The sequence below is a fragment of the Bos indicus x Bos taurus genome, chromosome 5 (genome assembly GCF_003369695.1).
Source record: "Bos indicus x Bos taurus breed Angus x Brahman F1 hybrid chromosome 5, Bos_hybrid_MaternalHap_v2.0, whole genome shotgun sequence".
Classification (NCBI taxonomy): Eukaryota; Metazoa; Chordata; class Mammalia; order Artiodactyla; family Bovidae; genus Bos; species Bos indicus x Bos taurus.
This window is the reverse complement of record NC_040080.1, coordinates 97,014,991-97,042,835: the sequence shown is the minus strand read 5'-3', so window position 1 is coordinate 97,042,835 and position 27,845 is coordinate 97,014,991. Positions and strand designations below refer to the sequence as shown.

The 27,845-nt window shown below is 40.2% G+C and overlaps 1 protein-coding gene and 1 pseudogene across 1 annotated transcript in view; both read right to left on the bottom strand.

Moving 5' to 3' along the window:
* Positions 1 to 27,845, bottom strand: part of UBE2N (ubiquitin conjugating enzyme E2 N) — a 40,178-nt gene that overhangs the window by 1,244 nt on the left and 11,089 nt on the right. Inside the window, exons 2-3 of the mRNA XM_027543164.1 lie at positions 631 to 877; positions 309 to 449 (exon numbers count right to left, since the gene is read on the bottom strand). Coding sequence (XP_027398965.1) covers positions 309 to 449; positions 631 to 877 — 388 coding nt within the window. The remainder of the gene's footprint in view (positions 1 to 308; positions 450 to 630; positions 878 to 27,845) is intronic.
* LOC113893277 lies at positions 17,393 to 22,063 on the bottom strand (annotated as a pseudogene).

Below are 27,845 nucleotides of genomic sequence, written 5' to 3'. Positions count from 1 at the left end.
TGGGAGTCATGTAGTGGCCCCTAAGATGGAGTCTGAAAGTCTTTTGGTAAGAGGTTATTTACATGCTAGTAAGAGAGAGCTTTTCTTCTCCCAGTTAGTTTAAGTTTTTGAAAAGGTGATACACAGGAACTCCCTGGCAGCTCAGCAGTTAGGACTTGACACTTTCACTGCCATGGCCTGGGTTCGATCTCCGAACTGGGACCTAAGACTCCTCAAGCAGAGCAAGACACGACCCAAAAAAACCAAAACTGTGGTACAGATTGTTTTTTAAAGTGGAAGTGGTGTGAAGGAGAATGAATATTAAATACCTGTTTCTATGGCTTGGGCTTCATTGGTCTTCCATTGCTCCGCTACATCATTTGCTAATGGATCATCTGGATTGGGAGCACTTAACAAAGCCTGGATCGATAGCAGAACTGTGCGGATCTGCAGTGCTGGGGACCACTTATCTACAAAGGAACAGGCCCAGAATGACCATACATGAAAACAACCCAGAACTGCTGTGTTTCCCTCCCATACTTCTGCGGTCTTCATAAGGTAAGATTATAATATTCAGATTCTCAAAACGGAATGTTTACGAGAAAAAAGGAAAAATTCTTAACAGCATATGATAATAAAGATAACACTTACCTTTCAAAATATCTAAACATATTCTTCCCAACTTGTCTACATTAGGATGATAAATTTTGGTCATGAAACGTACTTTAGGGGCTGCCATTGGGTATTCTTCTGGAAGGAATAGTTCAAGTTTAAAAGTCCCTCCCTCAAAGGGGGAATCCTGAGGGCCGGCAATGACCACATGAAAATAACGGGCGTTGCTCTCATCTGGTTCTGCTTTAATGCCGGGAACTGGTTCTGCCAGCAAACGCTGGGTTTCCTACAACAGAAAAACATAACACACTTGTGAAACAAATACCGTTTTGCTAAACACCAAAATAAAAATTAGAGAAATTTACTCCTTGGAATTGGATATAAAAGAACCTCTCCAAACTCTCAAAGGGTTTCTATTTACCTTATAAAATGTAAAGTTCAAAGAAAACATAAATCATCATAAGCAGCTGAAAGCAACCACCAGCAAATACTGATGACATCATGTACAACTGCAGCTACAAATGTCTACAAATATGTGGAGAATAAGATTAGACTAATGAAATTGATCTTATACCCATGGGAAAGAAAAGGGGGAAAAAAAGAAAAGAACAATAGGATTACTGCATAGGTAAGGTCCTGCTGTTTAAACTTAACCAAAACCAAGCTGTTTAGAAAGCAAAACTAGTTTTTAAAGTCACTGAAAATCTCCCCTCTGAAAAATCTAATGAAACAAAGGAAATACAAGTGCCGAGGCACTTAAACAGGGCTGGAGATTGGCTAGTCTCCAAGCTGATTAGTCTCTAAACTCGAAACTGAACCAAGCTCAAATGGACCCTTACTGCTCCCCAACAATATCATGAGTTCTCTCTGCCACCTTTCTCCCGCTCCTACTTAACTGAACATTCGTTCTCCTGTCAACCTCCAATACCTCCATCCACTTCTTCACTTCTGGCTGACAACTCTGTTTTGTATTACAGGAGAAAACAGAAACCCCTCCTGAAGCTCACTGCCGCATCTGCACACCAACCTGCACCTGTGGGCCCAGGTGCTCTGCACCTTTTCTTCCATGACTAAGGGAGAAAGGACTGTCACTCTGGACTAAGACCAACCTCTCCTTTAGATCTTAACTCCTCACCTCCTCAAGGACATTGTTCTAGCATCGCCTTCCTCTCTTGAATCACCGTTTCCCCTCTATTGGATTTTCCCCAACTGTACAAACCTAATGTAATTTGTCAAAAAAAAAAAAAAAAAAGAAGAAGGGGAAGGAAATGACCCTGACTTGACTCACCACCCCCCCCCCCCCCCCCCCGCCTCCGCCCCCTGCTGCTGCCCCATTGCTTTACTCCTCTTTGAAAGTCATCTAAACTTGCATGTCTCCAACCTCCCTCCTCTGCTCTGGTCTTGAACACAACTCTCGAAGCAGGCTTTAGCTGCCAGCTTGCTTGTTGAGGTCATCAATGAGTCCCACATGGTTAAATCAAATGGCTAATGTTGAACCTTCATCTTAACTGACTTAAAAGCATCATCTTACCCAGCTGGTTTGTGCTCTCCTTGCAAGGCTTTATCCAGCTTCCTGCAGCCACTCTCTCCTGGCTTTCTTCCTAGATGCATGGTATCAACCTCATGCCAACACTACACTACAGAAGGCACCAGGGCTCTGTCTGAGGTCTTCTACTGTGCCTACACACTCCAAGGTGATCTCGTCTAGTCTGGTGAATTTAAATAATTAGTCCACTCCATGTATGAAGCCTCCCCAAATGCATATTCTGCAGAGATTTCTCCCTGAATCATCCTCCTATTCATAACCCCGTGCTCGACAGCTACTCTTGAATCTCTAGTAACCATCCCAAACTTAGCATGACCTTTCCCACCCTTAACCTGCTCCTTCTCAGAGCATTCATTGAGTCAATCAGAAGTCCATCCTTCCAACTGATCCAATTCTTCCTTCATACCTCACCCATCCAATCTGATCAGCAAACCTTGTTGGCTTAAACTTCAGAATCTACCCATGACTGGACACTGCTATACTTCCGATGATCACTCCATTGCTACACTTCTGATCCAAGCCACCACCATTTCTTACCCAGCAGGCTGCAACAGCCAGCTAACTTATTCTGCCTGCTTCGACCTTGAGTCCCCCAGCCCCTACCTAGTCTGTATTCCACAGACCTTTTAAAAATCAAGGTCCTTATAACCTCCCCCTCAAAAGAATGCATTTATTCCACCTACCTCTTAGTCATCTTCAGCTATGCTTCCCAATCCTCACCACCCTCCTCATCTGCTTTGTTAAAGCAAGGCTAGCTGCTTTGTGCTTCTTCAACCTGTCACGCATACTCCTCCCTCAGGGGCTTTGCTTTCCTTTTCCCCTAAGTGGAATGGCAAACCACTTCAGTATTCTTACCGTGAGAACCCCATGAACAGAATGAAAAGGCAAAAAGATAGGAGGACCCTGAAAGATGAACTCCCCAGGTCGGTAGGTGCCCAATATGGTTCTGGAGATCAGTGGAGAAATAACTCCAGAAAGAATGAAGGGATGCAGCCAAGGCAAAAACACCACCCTGTTGTGGATGTGACTGGTGACAGAAGCAAGGTCCGATGCTGTAAAGAGCAATATTGCATAGGAACCTGGAATGTTAGGTCCATGAATCAAGGCAAGTTGGAAGTGGTCAAACAGGAGATGGCAAGAGTGAATGTCGACATTCTAGGAATCAGCGAACTAAAATCGACTGCAATGGGTGAATTTAACTCAGACCATTATATCTACTACTGTGGGCAGGAATCCCTTGGAAGAAATGGGAGTAGCCCTCATCGTCAACGAAAGAGTCCGAAATGAAGTACTTGGATGCAATCTTAAAAACAACAGAATGATCTCTGTTTCCAAGGCAAACCATTCAATATCACGGTAATCCAAGTCTACGCCATGACCAGTAACGCTGAAGAAGCTGAACGGTTCTATAAAGACCTACAAGACTTTCTACAACTAATACCCAATAAAGATGTCCTTTTCATTATAGGGGACTGGAATGCAAAAGTAGGAAGTCAAGAAACACCTGGATTAACAGGCAAATTTGGCCTTGGAGTACAGAATGAAGCAGGGCAAAGGCTCATAGAGTTTTGCCAAGAGAACGCACTGGTCATAGCAAACACCCTCTTCCAACAACACAAGAGAAGACTCTACACTTGGACATCACCAGATGGTCAATACCAACATCAGACTGATTATATTCTTTGCAGCCAAAGATATAGAACCTCTATACAGTCAGCAAAAACAAGACTGGGAGCTGACTGTGGCTCAGATCATGAACTCCTTATTGCCAAATTCAGACTTATATTGAAGAAAGGAGGGGAAACCACTAGACCATTCAGGTATGACCTAAATCAAATCCTTTATGATTATACAGTGGAAGTGAGAAACAGATTCAAAGGATTAAATCTGATAGACAGAGTGCCTAATGAACTATGGACGGAGGTTCCTGACACTGTACAGGAGACAGGGAGCAAGACCTTCCCCAAGAAAAAGAAATACAAAAAAGCAAAATGGCTGTCTGAGGAGGCCTTACATATACCTGTGAAAAGAAGAAAAGCGAAAAGCAAAGGAGAAAAGGAAAGACACACCCATTTGAATGCAGAGTTCCAAAGAATAGCAAGGAGAAGTAAGAGAGCCTTCCTCAGTGATCAGTGCAAAGAAATAGAGGAAAACAATAGAAGGTGAAAGACTAGAGATCTCTTCAAGAAAATCAGAGATACCAAGGGAAAACTTCATGCAAAAATGGGCTCAATAAAGGACAGAAATGGTATGGACCTAACAGAAGCAGAAGATATTAAGAGGTGGCAAGAATACACAGAAGAACTGTACAAATAAGATCTTCACGACCCAGATAATCACAATGGTGTGATCACTCACCTAGAGCCAGACATCCTGGAATGTGAAGTCAAGTGGGCCTTAGGAAGCATCACTACAAACAAAAGCTAGTGGAGGTGATGGCACTCCAGTTGAGCTATTTCAAATCCTAAAAGATGATGCTGTGAAAGTGCTGCACTCAATATGCCACAAAATTTGGAAAACGCAGCAGTGGCCACAGGACTGGAAAAGGTCAGTTTTCATTTCAATCCCAAAGAAAGACAATGCCAAAGAATGCTCAAACTACCGTACAATTGCACTCATCTCACACGCTAGTAAAGTATCGCTCAAAATTCTCCAAGCCAGGCTTCAACAGTATGTGAACCGTGAACTTCCAGATGTTCAAGCTGGTTTTAGAAAAGGCAGAAGAACCAGAGATCAAATTGCCAACATCCGCTGGATCATGGAAAGAGCAAGAGAGTTCCAGAAAAACATCTATTTCTGCTTTATTGACTATGCCAAAGCCTTTGACTGTGTGGATCACAAAAAACTGTGGAAAATTCTGAAAGAGATGGGAATACCAGGCCACCTGACCTGCCTCTTGAGAAATCTGTATGCAGGTCAGGAAGCCACAGTTAGAATTGGACATGGAACAACAGACTGGTTCCAAATCAGGAAAGGAGTATGTCAAGGCTGTATATTGTCACCCTGCTTATTTAATTTATATGCAGAGCACATCATGAGATGCGCTGGGCTGGAGGAAGCACAAGCTGGAATCAAGATTGCCGGGAGAAATATCAATAACCTCAGATATGCAGATGACAACACCCTTATGGCAGAAAGCAAAGAAGAACTAAAGAGCCTCTTGATGAAAGTGAAAGAGGAGAGTGAAAAAGTTTGCTTAAAGCTCAACATTCAGAAAACGAAGATCATGGCATCTGGTCCCATCACTTCATGGCAAATAGATGGGGAAACAGTAGCTGACTTTATTTTTGGGGGCTCCAAAATCACTGCAGATAGTGATTGCAGCCATGAAATTAAAAGATGCTTACTCTTTGGAAGGAAAGTTATTACCAACCAAGACAGCATATTAAAAAGCAGAGACATTACTTTGTCAACAAAGGTCCATCTAATCAAGGCTATGATTTTTCCAGTAGTCATGTATGGATGTGAGAGTTGGACTGTGAAGAAAGCTGAGCGCCGAAGAATTGATGCTTCTGAACTGTGGTGTTGGAGAAGACTCTTGAGAGTCCCTTGGGCTGCAAGAAGATCCAACCAGTCCATCCTAAAGGAAATCAGTCCTGAATATTCATTGGAAGGATTGATGTTGAAGCTGAAACTCCATTACTTTGGCCACCTGATGGGGAGAACTGACTCATTGTAAAAGACCCTGTTGCTGGGAAAGATTGAAGGTGGGAGGAGAAGGGGACGACAGAGGATGAGATGGTTGGATGGCATTACTGACTCAATGGACATGACTTTCAGTAAACTCCAGGAGTTGGTGATGGACAGAGAGGCCTGGTGTGCTGCAGCCCATGGAGTTGCAAAGAGTTGGACATGACTGACCAACTGAACTGAACTCCACTAAGTGTTAATTTCGTCAGATCCCAAGATCTCCATTCAGATGTGCTTTCTCAGTGAAGCCTCCATAATTGAATCTGCAAACACCTTTCCACCGTATCCCACACCCTCCCTCTAGCCCGGCTCCTTCTCACCCCCTACATATTTTCTCTCTAGCGCTCTAAACGTACTATATCCCTCTTATTTTGTTCGGAAGGGGGGATTTGTGTTTGTTGCATTTATTGCTGAATCCTCAGCTTTGGAACAGTGTGCAGTACTACAGATGTTCCATAAACACTTGCTGAATCATGAATCTATTCAATGATACAAAGAACAAGGAATAAACCATCAGAAATTCCATCTTTAACATTAAAGCAGTTTTTATTCAAAGCAGGATGCACACAACACAAGAAAAAGAATCCACTCAGGTACTAGGAGAAATAATCTATATTTATAGATATTTAGTCAGAAAAATGTTAATATTCAACACACAAACTGACAATAGTATGTATAATTTTATATATTAGCTCATTATTGACCAGGGGATTTTTGCAGAAACTAACGCCTGTGACTGGCGATTTTTCTCTTAGCTGGCCAAAAATTAATTATTTCACTGACACTATGCAGGTTATTACATTCAATAGTTACAACTGACACAGATGAAAAGTCTTATAATTTTCACGAAATTTCTTCAGTCCACTCTTCTATATAAGCAAAAGAGCTCACTCCAGCAATGTGAGTTTCATTTTCACTTTTTGTATCAGAATCAATCACTAAGGTTTTCTTTTTGTTGGTCTAATATTCGTATCATCTTAATCAGAACTATATTCTGAAGAACGATCATCTTCTGAGACAGTAGTATACATGTCACTAGGCTGACAAGAAAAACATCTACATAAAATTCACGAGAAAACTCTTTACTCAAAATTTTGTGATGCATCATTTTTGAAAATTTTATGTTTATAATATATATACAAGGTTGGAACAAAACCCTAACAGAATAAACCGTGAATGATAACAACAACCAGAAGTTGATCAAGTTTAAGCTCTAACAACTTCCCATGGTAATGTTAATTGTATCACCCTCTAAAAACGTACTGATGTATCTCCAGTCAATTACGCATGAGTAGTACATTTTCAGCGCTTTCCTGGTGGCTCAATGGTAAAGAATCTACCTGCCAATGGAGGAGATGCAGAGTTCAGTCCCTGGGTTGGGAAGATCCCTTGGAGAGGGGAATGGCTTCAGTAGCCTTGCCTGCAGAATCCCTTGGACAGAAGAGCCTGGCCAGCTACAATCCACAGGGTCGCAGAAAGTCGGACACGACTGAGCAACTGAGTGCACAATACATTTTCAACATTTTGAATATGTATGTGTAGTCAAAAACACTTAGAACACTGCAGTATTTAAGCTTCTAGATATGAAAAACAATGAATGAGAATACTATACTGATTTCACTTGAGAAAAATTATAAACCTTACACTACTTCATTCTACAGCCTGTAATGCATATACTAGAAAAGAGTTCTCTGTCAGTACAGTTATATACTGGAATAGTCATAAGATGCAGGTATAAAATCAAATTCTTTTCCAAAATGTGTTAAACTCATAGCCATTTAGAGTAATGCTTCAAGACTAGCTTGCTTGATTTTAATCATTCCAATGCCAGGGCAAATAAAAAATTGAAATGCTATAAACTACTTTCAGCAAAATATTCTTTAGATTCGAACAAAGTCAAACATTTTTGGAGCATTAAAAATCTCAAGAGGCAATAAAAAAGCCTCCCATCTTAGGCAATTTTCCAAAATGTAACTAGAACAGGAGTCTGGTCTTCACTTTTAGGAGGAAAAGTAAAGATATTAGGATGAATATTAGGCGTAAAGGAATGAGAAAAGTGATGGTAAAATTCCTTGAATTTTGACTCCTCACCTCCATCCTCCTTTTGTTTTATCCCAATTCTTCATATTTTTAGAAAGTCATCAAGAGAGAGGCTGGGGGAAAAAAGCTGGGGTCCAAGAGTCCCAAAACACCGCTCCCTGGTTACACAAAATAGTGGCAGCTCTATTCAAAGCTATAAAAAGCTGCCAGAAAGCCCTCCAAGGTCACATCCGAAAATAGGGTCGGAATCACTCAGTACAATCGTCACAGACAGATGGAGCTTCACTTCCTCATCTTCAGTTCACCCTCAAAATCAGACACTCTTTCTTAAGAACATACATATTAAATGCATCATGTGAGCTGATCATGTATCAGATTTAATCGGAACACATTCTAGAATAAGCTCTTGGATATGCAAAACTTTTTGTAATAGTTTTTATGTGCTCTCAAGTTCTAATGGATTTTGAGATAATGAATACCCGTGCATAATTATTTGACTACACAGCACAAACCCACAGCATAAATTACAGGAGGAAAAAGAGAATAAAACCCAAACCAAGTGGAACAACTCTCCCCCACAGAAATTGTCGATTTTTTTTCCCCTAAAAAGGCAAAAACTGGGTAGGAACTAAAATCCTTCTGCTACTACTCACACACAGTTAACTTGAGACACATCCTAGTTTTATACTATCCTTTGGCAGAAAGACAGCGAAGTATTCTTCAAGTCTTAGAAACAACAGGTTCAAATTATTACTGCCTCACTTAACTACATTTCTGCAGAAATTTACACTGCTCTGAGCTTCAGCTTCCTCAGCTATATAGTTAACATTACCTCTTATGAAGAATTGCTATGAGATAACATTGTAAAATGACTTGACAAATGAAGTCACATAAGAAGGCCAGTCCACACATAACCAACTGAAAAATAATACAGGGTAAGAACAAAGCACAGAAACAAGTCTCAAAATTTATTAAATAACAGTATTCATTTTTAAAGAAAACAGAGTATAACTTTTAGTTGCATTTTGTGATCCTATCTGTTTAAAAGCAATCCTGGGACTGAATCTCAAGTATAACTCAAGTTAGGCCATGAAAATAGAAAAGTAATGTAGACTATGTTTAGAAAACTGGTTACTAAAAAACAGAAAGGGAAGTACATAAAAGCAGAATATGAATTTAAGTGGCAACAAGATTAGGTCTCAAGGAAAATATCTCATTTTACCGAAGGCATACAGCAGTTCATGCTACAAATACTTTCAAAAGAATTAAATAACATCAAATTGATCTGATTATCAATAGCTCTTTTGGGACTCAAAGAGCTAATCCCAGAACGACACCACTGTAAATAATAACACTAAACTCCATTTATTAGGACTTCTGTTTTTAGATTCAATAATAATGTGTGTACACTTCCCTGGTGGCTCAGCTGGTAAAGAATCTGCCTGCAACGTGGGAGACCTGGGTTCAATCCTTGGATTAGAGGAAGATTCCCTGGAGAAAGTAATAGCTACCCACTCCAGTATTCTGACCTGGAGAATTCCATGGACAGAGGAGCCTGGCAGGCTACAGTCCATGGGGTTGCAGGGTTGGACATGACTGGGCAACTTTCACTTCACTATGAAATAGTATAAGGTCTCACATGTTCTATGGTAATGAATTATGTACGGTAAAATTTTAGATAACAGTATTTTTAGAAACAGTGGTAATCTGCATGTGTGAAAAGTTGCCCCATTTATTAACTATTCATATATACACCTCCTAATGGCTCAGACGGTAAAGAATCTGCCTGCAATGCAGGAGATCCAGGGTTCAGTCCCTGGGTCCGGAAGATCCCCTGCAGAAGGGAATGGCTACCCTCTCCAGTATTCTTGCCTGGAGAACCCAATGGACAGAAGAGCCTGGTGGGCCGCAGTCCATGGGGTCGCAAAGAGTCCGGCACAATTGAGAAACTAACACACTTTGCATGTAAACCCCCACATGTTATACCTACAGCAATTAGATTTTCCCCCTTTTAGAATATTCTCTGAAACACAAAACTGCAATTGTGAATCTTTTAACTCATCTAAGATCTGAGTATACTAAATAACTCATCAATTTCTTACCATAAGTCATGAAATGAGAAATGCCTCAGTGATGCCTACTCTGTCTACTGCAACCTGTCACTATATCTTTAAATGACTCTAAAATATTAACAGGGAATTCTTTTGGGCGATTATCAATAAAGCAAAGATCAATTTTTCATTATAAACACAATTGTAAATTACTTGAGGGCATCTGCAAGTTCACCCTTGACATTTAAGTGGGCATTTAAAAAACATAACCAATGTTTTTTGAGTATTATGTCCCTAACATCTTATCCATGAGCCCTATGATTTTTATCATATGATTTTGCTTATTAACACAATAAATTTTAGAAACATGTATGTCTCATTATAGAAGTGACCATATGTATTCTAGCTGCCTTAGGAACAAAACCAAAGTTGTGCTCAACTTCCTCATTGTATTACTTCCTTACAAATCATAATGCCAGGTAGAGGTACATCATGATAAAAATGGGTCAGTGAATGCTTTTCTCCATAGCAGTGCTGTTGACAAGAACTATGAGTCACATGTGTAATTTAAAATTTTCTAGTAGCCACATTAAAGAGTAATGTGGTAAAAAGATAAAATTAATTTTAATGTTTTATTTCACCCAATATATTCAAAATAGCATTTCAACATATAACCAATGTAAAACTTACTGACATAATTTATAATCTTTTTTCATACTTAGTCTTCAAAATCCAGTGTATAATTTATATTTACAGCACGTATCAGTTTGAACTAGCCACCTTTCAACTACAATCCGCACATGAAGCTAGTAGCTACCAAACAGGACAGTGAAACAGAAGACAATCCTGTTATATAATAATTTTACTTGCAGGTCATAAAGAATAACTTACTTTATTTCATATAATGAGTGAAATTTGGTAGAGAAACTTTAAAGTATCCCTGTGTGTGCTCAGTCGATCAGTCATGTCCAACTCTTTATGACCTCATGGACTGTAGCCCACCAGGATCCTCTGTCCATGGCAATTCTCCAGGCAAGAATACTGGAGTGAGTTCCCATGCCCTCCTCTAGGGGATCTTCCCAACCCAGGGATCAAACCCAGGTCTCCTACATTGCAGGTGGATTCTTTAGAGTCTGAGCCACTAGGGAAGCCCTATTTTCCCCTCAGAAAATTCTTCACAAACAAGTAATGTCAGGGTAATTCCTTGGTGCTTCAGTGGTTAACACTAGGTGCTTTTACTCCAAAGGGCAGAGGTTCGATCCCTGGTCAGGGAACTAGGATCCCACAAGCCAGAGGGTACAGACAAAAAAAACAAAAAAGAGTAAAGTCAAAACATCTCAATCACTAGAGACAGGAATGTGTGTTACTGTTTGTTACAGTCATAAGACTGTATTTGAAAATGATGACTTATAGCAATTAAAAAACACTGCATGGAGAAAAATTGATTCAAACAAGGCAAATTCATGATGAAACAGGTTAATCAGTGAGAAATAATTTTAATTTTTATGGCTCACACTACCCCCTAGTGGATATAAGACATAATCTACTTTTAATTCCTTTTCCTTGGTAAATGAAAAATCTGATGATCATAAAAATTAATCACGTTATCCTAACTCACCGTTTTTTAAAAACGGCTTATTCTAAACTTAGATGAGAATGATGATTCTCAAGGCAAACCCTCTTCTTCCTCCTTTTTCTCCCTTTTTCTACTCCCACATACTTGTTTTTAGGTGGTATATTCAGAAAAGGAAAAATGGAGGTAACTGTTTCAAAGGCTCTGGATACTAAGGGCTAAATCTTAGATTTTAGACCAAAGTATCACACTTTGTTGAAAAACTTTACTTCCTGTCAGACTGCTAAGTAACTGTTAGGAAAGTAATACCATTCTACTTGGAGTAATACCCAAGAGATGGGATGGGATGAGTTGCACAAAAAATCTGTTTTAATTTTTCTCCTCTATCCAAGACCAGATCAATACTTTGGTGTTAAGTTCAGTGAAAAGGAATGGAGACTTAGGAGCCAAAGAAGGACTTTTCAAAGGCTAAGTATATCTGACCAACTTATTCCTCAGGTCTGATTAGTCTGGAAGCATCTCCCCTGTACTCCCAGTTTCCTGTGCATTAATTACCTCCACTCCCCTTATTATAACTAGCACAATAATCTGGTTAACTTAGTTGGACCCTACACTATTTGAAGATGAGCATTCCAGCTACCAAATGGTAGTTTTAAGTGCTAAATACAGGTTTCTTCCAGGAATAAAAGCAAGCACACTCAGGTTCCACACAGAGCTAATGAGAAGGATTACCATACCTGCTGTGTTAGTAACTTCCACCCCAGGAACGGCATGTACAATTATTCCAATCACTGACAGTGGACAAAAATCTGAAAATTCTTACTAACAAACTGTGTATCCACCAAGGAAAGCTGTTAGGCTGAATTCCTTGATTCCCTCATCTACTGTTCCCCACTAAACGCACGAGGACATGCTGCACTCTGTGTCTTATACTCCCGACCACTAGTCAGTAAACTCCATGAGGTCAGGGGCTCCATGCAATTATCAAGTAAACTTTCCTGACTCACAGAGAGTAGAAAAGTTCAAGTAATAAAAACAAACTAGGTCAAATCCTGATGTTTGAAATGTATCATTAACTCATTTAATCCTCACACCCATTCTACACATGAGGAAAATGATGAACCAAGAGTGACCACTGACCGGGACTTCCCTGGTGGTCCAGTGGCTCAAAGACTCTGAGCTCCCAAAGTGGGGGTCCTGGGGTTCGACCTCTGCTCACATCATGCAGATCTGAGATCTCTGCTCACATCAGATCTCTGTTTGATCATGCACACAGCAACAAAGATTTCTCTCTCTGCAACTAAGACCTGGAACAGCCAAAATAAAATTAAAAAAGAAAAAGAGTAACCACTACAGTATAACAACAGTAAATCTCAAATGTTTGTCATGACAATAAAATAGCACAGAAGTTAAGGCAAGGCTTCACAGTGATGTAGAAGTGCTTCATGAAAAAGGTAAATTAAACCATGTCACCTTTATTTTTCTTTTGGGACTGTCAACTGAAAAAGTATATAGTCTTACTGAAATAAATAAGGTAAAAAAAAATATGCGATATTTGATTTAAAACCTGACATATATAATTTTGGCTTCCCTGATAACTTAGTTGGTAAAGAATCCGCCTGCAAGGCAGGAGGCCCCGGTTCAATTCCTAGGTTGGGAAGATCTGATGGAGAAGAGATAGGCTACCCTCTCCAGTATTCTTGGGCTTCCCTGGTGACTCAGCTGGTAAAGAATCTACCTGCAATGTGGGAGACTGGGTTCGATCCCTGGGTTGGGAAGATCCCCTGGAGAAGGAAAGGCATACATAATTTTGACCTCAAACTATCTGTTATATGGTAAGCCATTTTATCTCTCATACTGCACAAATCATTGTGCTCTAAAATGTTCTTGTGACTCTGAAATACAAACTTACTAACAAATGTATTAATTCCTCACTTTGCTCATAGTATTACTGTATCAACTAACTCTGAGTAAGAGAGTCCGTTGCCCCCTCCCACCCCAGGAATTCATTTCAACCTGAGTATAAAGCATACACTGTTCTTGACTTAAAATTTCATAAAGTATACATAAGTCAGTCTTTTAAAGATGCATTTTAGAATGGGAATGTCAAGGTCTTGGAGTAGGTTCAGGTTTGAGTCAGAGACACTAGATGAACAACAGGACTAGATCAGGGCATATTTTTTCTTGGCTGTTTCTAAAGACACTTTGTTTTCTGGAAACTTTACATCTCCATCTTTTTTTTCCCTTCGTTTTTTTCCATAGGATTTGTAAATATTGACATCACAGTTAAAGACGATATCAACTACTCCTTCATGTAACACTCATGAAATTCTTGGTGATAAAAATGTCCTTTGAATACCCAGCACTGTAATTAGACATGAGTAGACTCATAGAAGCTATTTCTCCATTTCTCCTGATTTCTTATTTGATGGATGCCATAAACTTTATGGCCTGGACTGTAGGACAAAAAATAAAAATAAGCCTTTAATGATTTGAATAACGTAACTGTTTTAATGAATTCCATCTTCGGAATGGTACCTTGGAACTCTGAATGAAGGGAGGGCTGAAAAACAGTAAAACCTCATCACTGGGGTTGCTATTGGCCAAGGCACTTAAGGCACTGTTAATAAACTGTAAACAAAAAAAACTCGCATATTTAAGATTCTGTGAGGGGACGTGTAAGGGTGTCTTCTGAATTTATCCTGAACAGAAATAGGGAAGATTTTTGAATGCCTGTTCCTGTATGGTGAACACTAATTATGAGTGATGCTACACCAGCAAAAACCAGTGAACCTGTAACATTTCAAAAAATTCAGATAAGTTAAAAATGATCTAGACTATGGGTTTCTTTCTCCAAGCTTTAACTCATTGTTTGAAGTTGGAAATTCATTTTAAAGCCCGTATGTGTAAGCTTAGCCATTTATCTATAAATTGGTCCACTATTAAGCAATGATAAAAATTCCCCATTTGTTCATACCTTCCCCTCCTCCTCCTTAGTGCAATGTTCAGATTGAGAGCTTGAGAAGAATGCAAAAATTTGAAGTAACTGTTACAGGAAAAGAAAAATTATCTATGGTCACACATAGGCCTGCCTGGCACCATAAGGCAAAAGGAGATTCACAGAAGACATTCGTCATTCCTTTACCTGACAGCAATGTCATTCCTTTACCCAACAGCCAGAACACCCATATATTTGGAGATTACACTCCCCAACCTTCATAGATCCTCACCTGCTTCAACAGAAGCTTTAGTCTTATTTCCTAACTCTCTTGCAACCCAGCATGTGAGACCCAGGCGCATTCAAAACCTGTGCTTCAGAAACTAAAGATACGAAATAAGAATCCCTTCTGGAAGGAACAGCAGGAGTTACCCATAGACAGCCAAGTGTAGCATCAGCAACCACACTGCAGTGTGTGATGCATGCAACGTCCGCAGTGAAGTCAGTGATGTGAGTCTGAGCCTTGTTCCTAGCTGCCTCTCCCTTTGGCGCTCCTGAAGGCTGTGTTAGATATATCATAACCCAGTAAATACTACTGCGGATTAAAACAGCCAAAGCTGGCTTTCACTGCTTGCTAAAAATAAAGTCTAAATTAGAAAAGAAAGTGAAGGTTAAGAGCTAATGGCCTGGGTGGGGGGTGAAGAGGTTAAGAAGCAGCTATCTTTGCGAATTAAGCGGGGTCAGAGGAGGAGAGCACTGAAGCTGAGTAATCTCTTTATCAAAGAACTTCTACCAAGTTTAAGGGCCTTTAAAGAGGGAGCTAACTTCACATTAGACAGCTAACTTCAACTAGGCAGCCTGGTGTGCCTCCTAGGGAAAAAACTTTAGAGCTAAGAATCTGAATTTAATTCCAGTTCTAATTGTATAAAACCATACAAATTCATTTACCTCCTCCACCTACTAAAATGTGGTCCCTTAGACATTTCAAAGGTTCTCTCTAGCACTAAACTTGGCTGAACATTATTGGAATGGATTAAATCTTACTGCTGTATGCTTCCTTCTACTGGAAAGTCCCCTTCTGTAATACTCTTTAACCTTGTGTAATCACTGTTCAATACTCAATATTTCATCTTTCCTGTTGAGAAAAGGGATATTATGCATACAGTATTATATCCCCAGCATCTATGCCAATGCTTAAATATCTAAATAAGGAAGAAATTTGTTGCTTATGGTACCTGCTTTCCCCCCAAGATTATTTCACCTGCTCATTAAAAGAAAAAAAAAAAGAAATCTTAAAATTGCCATACTCCTAATAACCAAAATCTGGTTAATATTCCAGCACATATTTGTTCTGATAAAGACAAAAGTCCTTAGAAACAGTTTAATACGTTTACACTTTTTGATTTATTATGTCACTGCATGGTGCTTTCCTGGTTGCTTTATAGATAATGAATATTCTTTGCAAACCAAATGACATAAATAGGCACTTCCCCTGGCTGGCCTACCAGCTAGCAGCTACACCTCTACCACTACTAGACATCATCTATTCAATCCTTTTCCTTGATTACTAGTTACTTCAGGTTTCAAACACGGCAATCACAGGAAAATTCAAGTGCTAAAAGCTTGAGGACTCCACTAATAGGAAAGGCCTCTGTTGATATTAACAGACAATAAGACAGATGGAGGCAGAGCAGCTGAAATTTTCAGTGAGGCAAACAAAAACAAGTTACAGTTGCTCCAGACTTGCCCTCTCAATCCAACTGTCTCACTGACACAGTTCTGTCTGAAATCCAAATCACCAGAAAGGAAAAATTAAGTTTTTTTCACACTGTGCATGCAACTGTATGATAAATGAGGAAACAATCAGATATTGAGAGTTCTGCCTCCTCCGAATAAGCATCCTTTCACAAGTTGTGCCACACTGCACAACTCCAAGAACGTGCCGCTCAGTCTGCATGAGGGGCACCCCGTGAAGTTATGCAGCGCGAGATCCTAAACACTCTGGGTTAAAGAATAAAACTTCAGTTTAGTATTTGTAAAAATAGTTTAGTACTGTCTAACACACGCAAAATTAACTCTTCTTCTCTCAATATATATATATAATTCTAATAAAATCAAAATATATGATTATCCCAAACATCCCATTTTCCTACCGACTGTTGACAAATGAACATTTGCTCTACTTTAAAAATCTATGCCCCACTTCAGACAGCTATGTTTAATATCATCTATTTTGTTGAACATGAAATGACAATCATAGCTTTCCCACACAAAAGATGTTCATTCTTTTTAGACTTACAGAGAGGCAGTATCTTTGCAAAATCAGAAAACAGTAATCTGCAATATTAAATAAGGCTCAGAATTACATTAGGCTCTGTTTTCTGTACTCTAACCCTCCCCACCACCCTAGATCAAGATTAGTATATTTAAGCAGATAAAGAAGCAGAGAGGTCAAGTGAGGATGTCCAAGCTAGTATCTGGCAGGGCTAGAGATCAAGTGCAGAGAGCCTGGCCCCAGACTCTATGCTCCTACCACACGTCTCCACATAGACAAAATCCTTTAGCTCCTGAGAATCAGGAAGTAGATCTAAGCCATAAGACATTATTCTGCCCACAAAGCAGCATTTCTACCATTTTGAAAATCAATTGTCACATAACAGGTAAGCAACTGACTAAATGCTACTTAATATTGCTGCAAAGCAGGGGTGCGCCTCCTCCAGAAGGGCACCCCTGGCACGCCCTGCCACCCTACTGCCAGTCTCCAAGCCACACCAGCTCCTACAGGTCAAGGCCCAGGTCTAAGGTTTATAGACTTCCCAGGTGAAGCTAGTGGTAAAGAACCTGCCTGCCAATGCAGGAGACGTAGGAGACGCAGGTTCAATCCCCACCTCGGTAAGATTCCCTGGAGGAGGGCATGGCAACCCACTCCAGTATTCTTGCCTGGAGAATCCCTTGGACAGAGAAGCCAGGTGGGCTACGGTCCACAGGGTCACAAAAAGTTGGACATGACTGAAGCGACTGAGTACGTACGCACTAAGGTTTACAGTCCCAAAACTGAGCACCACAGTGTCTCACATTCCAAATGAATGAACAGATCTAACTTTCAAAAATGGTAGGCTCAAGGCTTTAACAACCCAGACAGTGGCTATACACGGCTGAAATACGCAGAAAGAAGACTGTTTAAAACTTCAAACCCAATCTTCACACACTATCTCAAACTTCTGCTATAAAGTTCTGGCCTTGATACCCTCTGTACAGGTTGTGCACTTAAAAGGACCAAATACTAATAAGCACCGGAGGAAGCAGGCTTGTTTCTCTTGTCCCTTTAGCAACCATGAGGCTCCAACAGTTACATTCCTCAATTTTAATAATGATAATTTGCTCAATACTAACTCGCTGACATATTAAAGATTCCATCCTCTACCTCAAGATTTTTGGCAGAATTTGAAATAAAATTGCTCAAGAAACCAAACTAACATGAAGTTAAAGATTTCAATATTTCACAGATTATCAATTTGGTTGTAAGTTAAATAATCTTAAGAGATCCAACTGAAGTATAACTCAGTACATATAATTTTTTTTATTCTTCTGTGATTTCAGATTTTGTCCTGTGCTATTTAGCCAGAGGAAAAAATGACCACAACAACTCAGATTTTAATATAACTGAAATAAGCACAAATTTACACACTAAGGCCGAAGTATTATTTGATAGAGCACCTGTGTACAGTAATACTGGGTCAAATTCATCCACTTCATCCAGACAGCCTGAGTCTCTAAAACAACGTGATCAAACATTTAAAGAATATAAATGCTGGAATGAGGGCCTGCTGGCAACGTGAGCTATTATGAGTAATATATTATGAGTAACATATTATGAGTAATATATTATGTAGAAATACATCTGAACCAAAAAAATGTTACAAAATCATAAAATAACTGATTTAAATTGTCCAAGTAAACAATGGCTTCTTTGAGAAAAGGAATTTGCTGACTGGGACACAGAGGTCGTGGACACTTTTCAAGGAGTACCCCTTTGTTGAATTTTGTAACGTGCAAGTACTACTTATCAAAAACAAAAAACAAGAACACTAAATAAAATCACCTAAAGAAACTGAATGTGCATTTTGAATAACCCTATTTTCAAAGTAATAATGTCTCATCAAGACAATCCTTAATTAAAATTCAGAACAAAGATTAAATCACAGCAAAGTCTATGGGGAAAAAGATGCTATAAATCTAACAGTGTAGAAAAATATTCCTTCTATATAAACTGAAAACATACTTCAAAACAGTATGATCTTTTAATTAAGTGTTCTGCTGGGGTGATGGAATGTTCTGAATCTTAACTTGGATGGTGGTTTCATAGCTGTACACATTTGTCAAAACTCAAGCTGTACACTTAAAATGAGTGCATGTAATTGTATGTAAATTTAAAGTTGATTTATATAGTATGTGTCATGAGCTTACTGAGGGAAGGAAACGGGTCTTAATTTAGGGAAACAGGGTTCTTTATTCTAAGCCTGAGTGAGTAATTGCTAGGATTTGGGGGCAGGAGCAACACAATTTGACCAGACACGAGAGAATCTAAGCAGTGGAGCAATGCAAGAGAAATGAGAAAAGAGGAGAAAAACCAAGAGCCAACAAGGTAGGGCACACCATTTGCTGCTAAACTCCTAACTCAATAAAAATCACTAAACATGCAAAATGCTTGCAACTAAAAGACCCTGTCTGGGTTATAGCATGTACAATGCCAGAACCACATACACAAAAGGAAACCTTAAGACGTTAAACTACTAATAAATGGCCAAACTTTGGGCAGGACATGAACTTTCAGAGCCTAAAGAACTGGAGAGCTAGATGCATTTAGTTAGAACTCTAAGGTGCAGGAATTGACAACTGGATTAATCCTTAAAATTGACCTGGATGTTCATATACTATACAGTTTCATTTAATCCTCAGAAATGTGCACAGAAACCTATCAAGACAGACCAAAAGGCCACTCTATAGTCAAGAGCTCTTCTCATACATCACAGTTAAGAGTCTGGAATCCTCAGCATCCAGCAGAGCTTCACACCTCTGCATTCACGTTAGGTGAATAAACATGTCTCTTAATTTGCTCTGGTAGTATATAGGAAGCAGTGTCCTTAAGGCTGATGCAGGATCAAGGACAGGCGACCTTGTCTCCCTTGGCATACTCTCTCTCTAATCCCCACTTGAAGGCATGCAGTTCCGTCTTTCCTGAGATTTGAGGGCTGACTAAACAAAGTGGGGGATTTAACGATATGGAACAAAGAGTACATAATGCTTTCAAAAAAAAGAATCAAAAGAAATACACACACATTTTAAAAACCTGTATAAATTCCTACCTCTGCAGGACTCAAGTCAAGCCAAATATCGCCACATCTCAGGGGACTCCTGCTCTTCCCTATCAAGGGCTGGACCAGAAAGTCAGTTTCTGTCTTTAAAACCTCTACACTGGGAAATTTATATCTGTGCCAGATTAAATATCTTTCAACTGAAATAAATTCTATACTTATGATTCTGGGGGTGGGACTTTGCAAACCATATTTTTACTCTTCCAGGGGCTCGCTGTTAACCTCTGTACACAGGTGGGTGCTAAAACTGCAAGAAAGGACTTGCCTCTTCCAGGCTTCTAGCCCACCTGAAGTGCCTGTAGGCATCACCCAATATCCCAGCAGCACATTCATCTAATCTGCAGCTGACTCCACACTGAGAACCAGTTTGGTTTTTTTGTGTGGAAATATGAAACATTTATTTTAGATATCAGACAAGAACAGAGCTAAGTAATCCAATTTTACTGAAGCATTATAAAAACCATGCCTTCACCACAGTGTAAGATTTAAACGCATGTGCACAAGAGGACATGTGATATAAGATGTAGTAAGACGGCTGCTGCCCTGCCAAATACTTCCAGTCCCTCCCCAGGTCCTACTGCAACACTGGTGGTCCCAAGAGTTACAGAAGTAAATCATTTAAAATAATAACAACAAAGCAATTAAAAAGACAAATCATAATGCCTCAGTAACTGTATGTCCAACTCAGACTTTATCTATTTAAATGTTGTATTAGCCTCCCACTAACAAATCTTTACTTCACTCAAACTTGGAAAAATAAATCTTCCATACTGATGTATCTTCCTTGCCTAATCAATTCAGAGGAAAAAATCAAAATGATTAGTAAAGAAAAATGTAGGGGTTAATACACCTTTTTAATTTTAAATATTTTTAAGGTTTAAAAATTGCTTCAAGTTTTTAATTTCTAGTCAGAAAACATCTGAATGAATACCCTAACGGCAAACCGCTGTAAAATGTTTTTAGCTGCATTTGGGGCAAAGGGAAAGGGATTATCTTCAAAGCACCCCAGCTTTCTTTATGAGAAGGTCAGCGGTATGCTGGTTTGTATCACTGCAACATCCATTAAGTGATCTAAGTTGCTCTTCCTCCAGCAGGGGCTTTACGTCAGAAGGGCATTAAGTTTGACCTCCAAATTTGGCCAACAATTTACTGATGACATTCCTAACCTTTGGATTGCTCTGGTATTTTGACATATTTGCCGGGTTCTGGGTCACATCCTGGAAGGCCACCATAATTTCTGGATCCTGCACGGCTGCAAGGACTTCTGCATCACTAAGAATTTCATTGAGCCTAGGCTTTCCCGGCATTCCAGGCATGCCCCCTCCCATTCCAGGCATTTCTCCAGGAAAATAACCAGGCATTCCCCCAGGAAAGCCACCTGGAAAACAGCCAAACTGAGAACCTGACTGTCGTCTGGCTTCTTCCTCCCTCTGGGCTCTCTCATGTTCTTCCCGAGCCTTCTTAACCCTTTCTACTCTTTCTCTGATCTTGGGCTCTTCACGTTTTTGCTCATACTTTCTCCGATGTTCAGCAATTTTCTGGGCCCTTGGTTGAACTTTCTTCAGCACTGCACTAGCATCTTCATCATAATCCAGCTTACAGGCAAGGGCAAGATCATGGGCAGCTTCTTCCCAATGGCCCAGAAGTCTGCGTGCTTCCCCCTGCCACTTACTTGTATGGCTGAGCTGAATCAGGATTTATTTCAATAGCTGTCACAGTCTCAGATGGCAGCATTTGACTTCTTAATTTGATGACATACAAAATTGCCAAACCAGGATTTAGCTTGATGGCATCTGTGAACAAGTCAATGGCTTTCTGGAGTTCACCACCATCATTTAGGCCATCAATGGCAGCCACTTTTTTATCATTTGTCTGATCCATCATCTCCTCAGTCATCTCTACATTTTCATCTCCCATTTCCCGAGAGGCATCAGCATCTGGTTCAATCACCTTCACTGTCAATTTCTAGATCACTTTCCTCACTTGATGGGTTTGTCTGTCTTTTTGTTTTCCTCCACCTTCTTATTATGTTTTTTCTTCCTTGGTATTTTCTTCCGATTTAGTTTTATGAGCAGCAGGTAGTATTTTACCCCCAATGCTCTCCACCTACTCCCCCAGGACGCGCATTTTCTCGGTGTGCAGAACGCTCTGGTCCTGCTTACACATTTTCATGACGGCCCGAAGCTCGCTCACTTTGCGCGGGTCCATGGTCTAGAGGCAGCTGGTGCGGCCCGATTCCAGGTCCAGGCAGAGTGATCACATAAAGCTGCCATGAGGCAGAACAGACTAGAACCTCCCCGGCCACTGGCTCCACCAGCCCAATAATCCCATGACCCCGGGTCCTTCGCCTGCTCATTCCTCCTCCCTCTACCACTGCCCTGCGCACTGCTTAGAAACTTCTAGAAATGTGGCTGTTCGTGCGGCTGCCTGCCTCTCCATCCATGCATTCTTACATTAACTCAGAACTGGTACTTTAGAGGGACCATCCTCCTATCCGGTGCTTTCAAGGAGGCAGGAGCTGTTAGCCTCTGCGGGGAGTCTTTTAGAATAGAATATTCTCTTGAGTGTGGCCATTAAATAGAACATGTCAGAATGGCTGCAATCCAAAAGTTTACAAGCAGTGAATGCTGGAGAGGGTGTGGAGAAAAGGGAACCCTCTTACACTGTTGGTGGGAATGCAAACTAGTACAGCCACTATGGAGAACAGTGTGGAGATTGCTTAAAAAACTCGAAAAAGAACTGCCTTATGACCCAGCAATCCCACTGCTGGGCATACACACCAAGGAAACCAGAACTGAAAGAGACACGTGTACCCCAATGTTCATCGCAGCACTGTTTATAATAGCCAGGACATGAAAGCAACCTAGATGTCCATCAGCAGATGAATGGATAAAAAGCTGTGGTACATATACACAATGGAATATTATTCAGCCATTAAAAAGAATGCATTTGAATCCGTTCTAATGAGGTGGATGAAACTGGAGCCTATTATACAGAGTGAAGTAAGCCAGAAAGGAAAACACCAACAGTATACTAACGCATATATATGGAATTTAGAAAGATGGTAACGATAACCCTGAATGCAAAACAGCAAAAGAGACACAGATGTATAGAACAGTCTTTTGGACTCTGTGGGAGAGGAAGAGGGTGGGATGATTTGGGAGAATGGCATTGAAACTAAGAAACAAATCGCCAGTCCAGGTTCAATGCAGGATGCTTGGGGCTGGTGCACTGGGATGACCCAGAGGGATGGTACAGGGAGGGAGTGGGGGGGGGGGTTCAGGATGGGGAGCACGTGTACACCCGTAGCAGATTCAGGTTGATGTATGGCAAAACCAATACAATATTGTAAAGTAATTAGCCTCCAATTAAAATAAATTAAAAAAAAAAAAAAAAGAACATGATTCCTGATGCCACAAAGATGGCCCTCCAGCCCAAAGAACCAGTTTGATTGTCAGAGCATCCCCCTGGAACCCACATCAGAGGGCTAGACTCTCTTTAGAGTTCTGGATTCCAGCTGGAGGTCCTTCTCTCAGTGGCTAAATTTTAATAACCTCAACTTCTTTGTTTTTGACCCCAGACTTAGGAGAATGACAAGGAGTTTATAACTAAAAGGTGTGATGATGATGATGATTTAGTAGATAAGTCATGTCCAACTCTTGCGACTCCATGGACTATGGCCCACCAGGCTCCTCTGTCCATGCAATTCTCTAGGCAAGAACACTGGAGTGGGGTGTCATTTCCGTCTCAGGTATCAGAGATACAAACAGAAAATATACCTTCAATTTGCTCTAGCACAGTGTGTGTGTCCTATAGCTGCTACATCCACAGTCCCTTGAAACATCTTTTCATCCTTTAGTCACCTAAGAAACAACCTGATATGTGTGACAGCTCGCAGGCATCCACAGAACTGCCAGAGCAACGGACGAGCCCAGCCTGCACACTGCCTGGTACCACTCCACCCCCTGACCCTCCACACTCCGCAAGACACAAAGGACAGCTAAGAAGCAGGAGGGCAGCGGTGCCAGTTAAGGAAATGCCAAGTCTAGAGCTGCCCACACAAGCACCTCAGTCCCCAGGTGTCTGGGAGCCCCTCCACTTGACACTGGCGGAAGCCACAGTGCCCACATCCAATAAGGAGAAAATAATCAAACTCAGGACTCAAAGGTGATATATTGGTATCAAAGTGAGTTTCACAGAAGTCAGGACCAACCCTGTACCAACTAAGACCCACCCTTCCTCTCCTTTCAAAGCAGAGGACCTCAGCTAGATGCTCTTTAGAAAACAATCTGATAATATGCTCAAAGTAAGCCACACCCAAGTGTGAATGACCCAAACAAAATTTCACAATCATGGGAGAACTCCCAACGACTATACAGCCAGCTTCTCCCCAGCCAGGTAACCTCCAATACCCTGATTAAAGATTTAGGGTCCAGCAATTCTGTATACAGCTTGATAATACTTTGAGGTAACAACTTCACACATTTGGGCGTCAAAAATAATCTAAAGAAAAAAGCATGCTGCACACATCAATATTAAGGAAAGTGATTTTCCTGCCAGAGGATACAAATATCCCATCTCAATCTTTCTCACTTTCACTATAAATCATTTTCAGTAGATGTGAGAACAATAAGCCTCTTGATACTGAGCAAAATGGGCAACATTTCTGTAGTTCACAATCACATTTTTTTCAAGACACCTGTTTTCCAACAGAAGTTGTATGATTAACTCTATAATATAAATGACAGAATAAATAGTATGATCAGGTAAAACACCTACAATTTTATAATTATAACATGAATCTTTGGACTTGGATTGCAACATGTATCCAAGGGGGCTTTAAAAGACACAATCTCTGGTACTTGCTGGTAGTCCAGTGGTTGAGACTCCACGCCTCCACCACTGGGGGTGTGGGTTGCAACCCTGGTCTGGGAACTAATCCCACATGCCACACGAAGAGGCCCAAAAATTAAATAAAAAAATAGGTGTGTGTTGGGGGTGGGGGGGGAGACACGATCTTTTTATAAAAATGAATGTTAGTGTGTTTATATACTAAAATCAAATATTTTAATTAAAACATTCTGACTACACATGCCAACTAACAGCAAAATGAAGTAGCTGATATGTACCAAGCAGAAAAAGTTATCTCAAGTATTTGTTTTAATCTGCCATAAACAACAGAGATACCTGTCAACAATCAGTAATAAGGAACACAGTTGATACTCAGCATACTAATACTCTTAATGTTTAAAATATTAACATACACTGGTCATAATTTACATAAATATATAACCCTAATTGGCCTGATGATCCAAATGAACTAATCAAGTAAACACTTTCCAGTAAAGGAGTATATGTGTGTACTCTTAAAACATGAAAATTGTTATAAAAGAGGAAACATGTGCAAGTTCTATTTTCTTCTTTCATTATATGTGTGCGTGTGTGTGTATGTGCGTGCACACACGTGCTCAGTCACTTCCAATCCATGTGACCCCCATGGACTGTAGCCCGTCAGGCTCATCTGTCCATGAGATTTTCCAGGCAGAGATACTGGAGCAGATTGCCATTTCCTACTCCGAGGGACCTTTCTGACCCAGGGATCAAACCCTTGTTGTCTCTGGCGTCTCTAGCATTGGTAGGTGGATTCTTTACCACTTCACCACCTCAGAAGATGGTAAACCTCAACACCTGCATTGTAAAGTCCTACCTGAGAGGCTTAAGGAGTGAAAGCCTGCTCACGGATGAGGACTAGCTTCCTGGCTATCCAAGCCCCACTGCATACTAATACAGTAGAGACCTGCTGGTGCAATCCCTGCAACAACGGACGGTGACGCTGGGCTTCTGCACCACCTGCTTATGGCCCGGTTACAACTAACCCACTATTATCAATTAAGCAGTAGAAAACAAAAGGCTAGTGTATCTGTGCAGGAACCATGAGGGCAGGCATTTTCAGAAGTATACATGGGGAACTTTTCTGGTGGTCTGGTGTTTAAGACTCCAGGCTTCCGCTGCAGAGGACACAGGTTCAATCCCTGGTTGGAAACAAGCTGCATGGTGTAGCCAAAAAAAGAATGTAAAATAAAACAAAACATAAGCATATAAAAGGCACTCAAAACTCTGACCCAAGTAGTGTCAAATACTGTATTTGTCTGATTACAGAGAACAAATTATCTTTTCACCAGTTGTAAAAAAGAAAGAAATCTTGCCATTTGTGACAATGTGGATGAACCCAGGGATACAATGCTAAGTGTGACAAGCCAGACACAGAAAGGCATGGTGTCACTTATGTGCAGAATCTTAAAAAAAATTTGTTTAAAGTAAAACTTGTAACAGATTAGAAGGGTGGTTATCAGAGTCTGTGAGGAGGAGGGAAAGAGAAGATATGATCAAAGGATATAAACTTTCAGAAGATAAGTTCTTGTGACCTAATGTACAACAGCTGACTATAGTTAATACATGGTATACTTGAAATTTGCTACTAAGTATTCTGACCACCAGAACAAAAACAACAAAGGTAAGGACAGATGTTAGCTTGTGGTAATCATCTCACAATGTGTACATACATCAAAACATCACCTCATACACTTTAAATACTTACAATTTTTATTTGTCAAAAGTTAAAAAAATTTTTTCACTACGATGACTCAATTAACAATAGGACATTTGTTTCCTAGAGTGCCTTTATAGGATCCTAGAAAATAAAGCAAACGACTGCAATTAATGCCTGCTTTTCTTTTCATTTGGAAAATAGTATGCTAGTTTCTAAACCACAATATACTGGATGCTAGGAATATAACCAAGATGACTACAGTCAAGATTCTCTAAGAAGAGAGGAAAGAAAATAACCCAAACTCAACCAACACAGAATGCTGGGCAGTAACACTTCATACGAAGGATGTTCTCTTGCCAAGGTGGCATAATTCAAAAGTTACAAAATATATCATTTTAACTTGTAAATACCATCAGTATCAGAAGTTGTATGGGAGAGGGGAGACAAGGAAAGAAACGCCAATGAAGAAAAGACCAAGTTGTGAAAAAGCCTTACCTGCCAAGTCAAGGAATATGACTCGAGCCTAAGTTCACCATGATCACACTGGGTGTTTTTAGAATAATGTGGCAAGGTGGAAAATGAAGAGAGTGAGAGAGAGTATGCACACGTGTGTGTGTAAGTGAAGACAGATGAGTTCTCTGATTAATGCAAAAAAAAAAAAGTACAGGAGCGGGTAAGAGCCCACATACAAAGATAATTGAAAGGATGAGAAACAGGAATAGGTTAGGAGAAGCAGAGGAATTTCTACGGTTCAATCCACTGGCTTAGTAACAAACTTAATGTCGAAGGGGGTGGGGAGAGAAGTAAATGGCAGGCAGCTCAGTTAATGTTAACGTAATTAATAAAGAAAAGAAACACTGGAAGTACTGATGCAAGGGAGGGGTAACAGCAAAATGAATATATTCCACTGTAAAATAAAAATTGATTTTAAAACGTCTTCAAGACATCTAAGTAGACTTGGTAGGCAACTGGAGACACCTGAAACCCAGGACAAAGGCCTTCTTATTAATTATACTAGAAAGCTATATAAAATTTCAGAATACTGCTACTACTCAGCAGTTGTGCCTTTTTTTTTTTTTTTTTTTTTTTTTTTGAGAACTGCTTAAGGACCAATTTAAAAGCCAAAAAGGAAAACCAGTTCCAGGATTAAATGATCATAGCTTCTTCTCAATGAAAAGTTTTAAAAAAGGAATTAGATATAATGGAGGCCCAGGGAAACTGACTCAGCCAAGGTCACATCGTTTCTTAATCCTTGAGACAAAAATAAAAGTCAATGCTGGTTCTTACTCATTATTTACCAGAATTGGCTCAAATTTCTCAGTATCCAGCGATAAAATCCAATTTTTTTTTTTTTTCTGGCTTCTCTGCTAGGCTTCCAGGACCTTAATTCCCTGACCAAGGGCTGAATGCAGGCAGTGGATTCCTGCCACTCCGCAGTGAGAGTGCTGAGTCCTAACCCCTGGACCACCACCGAATTCCCGAAATTCAGTC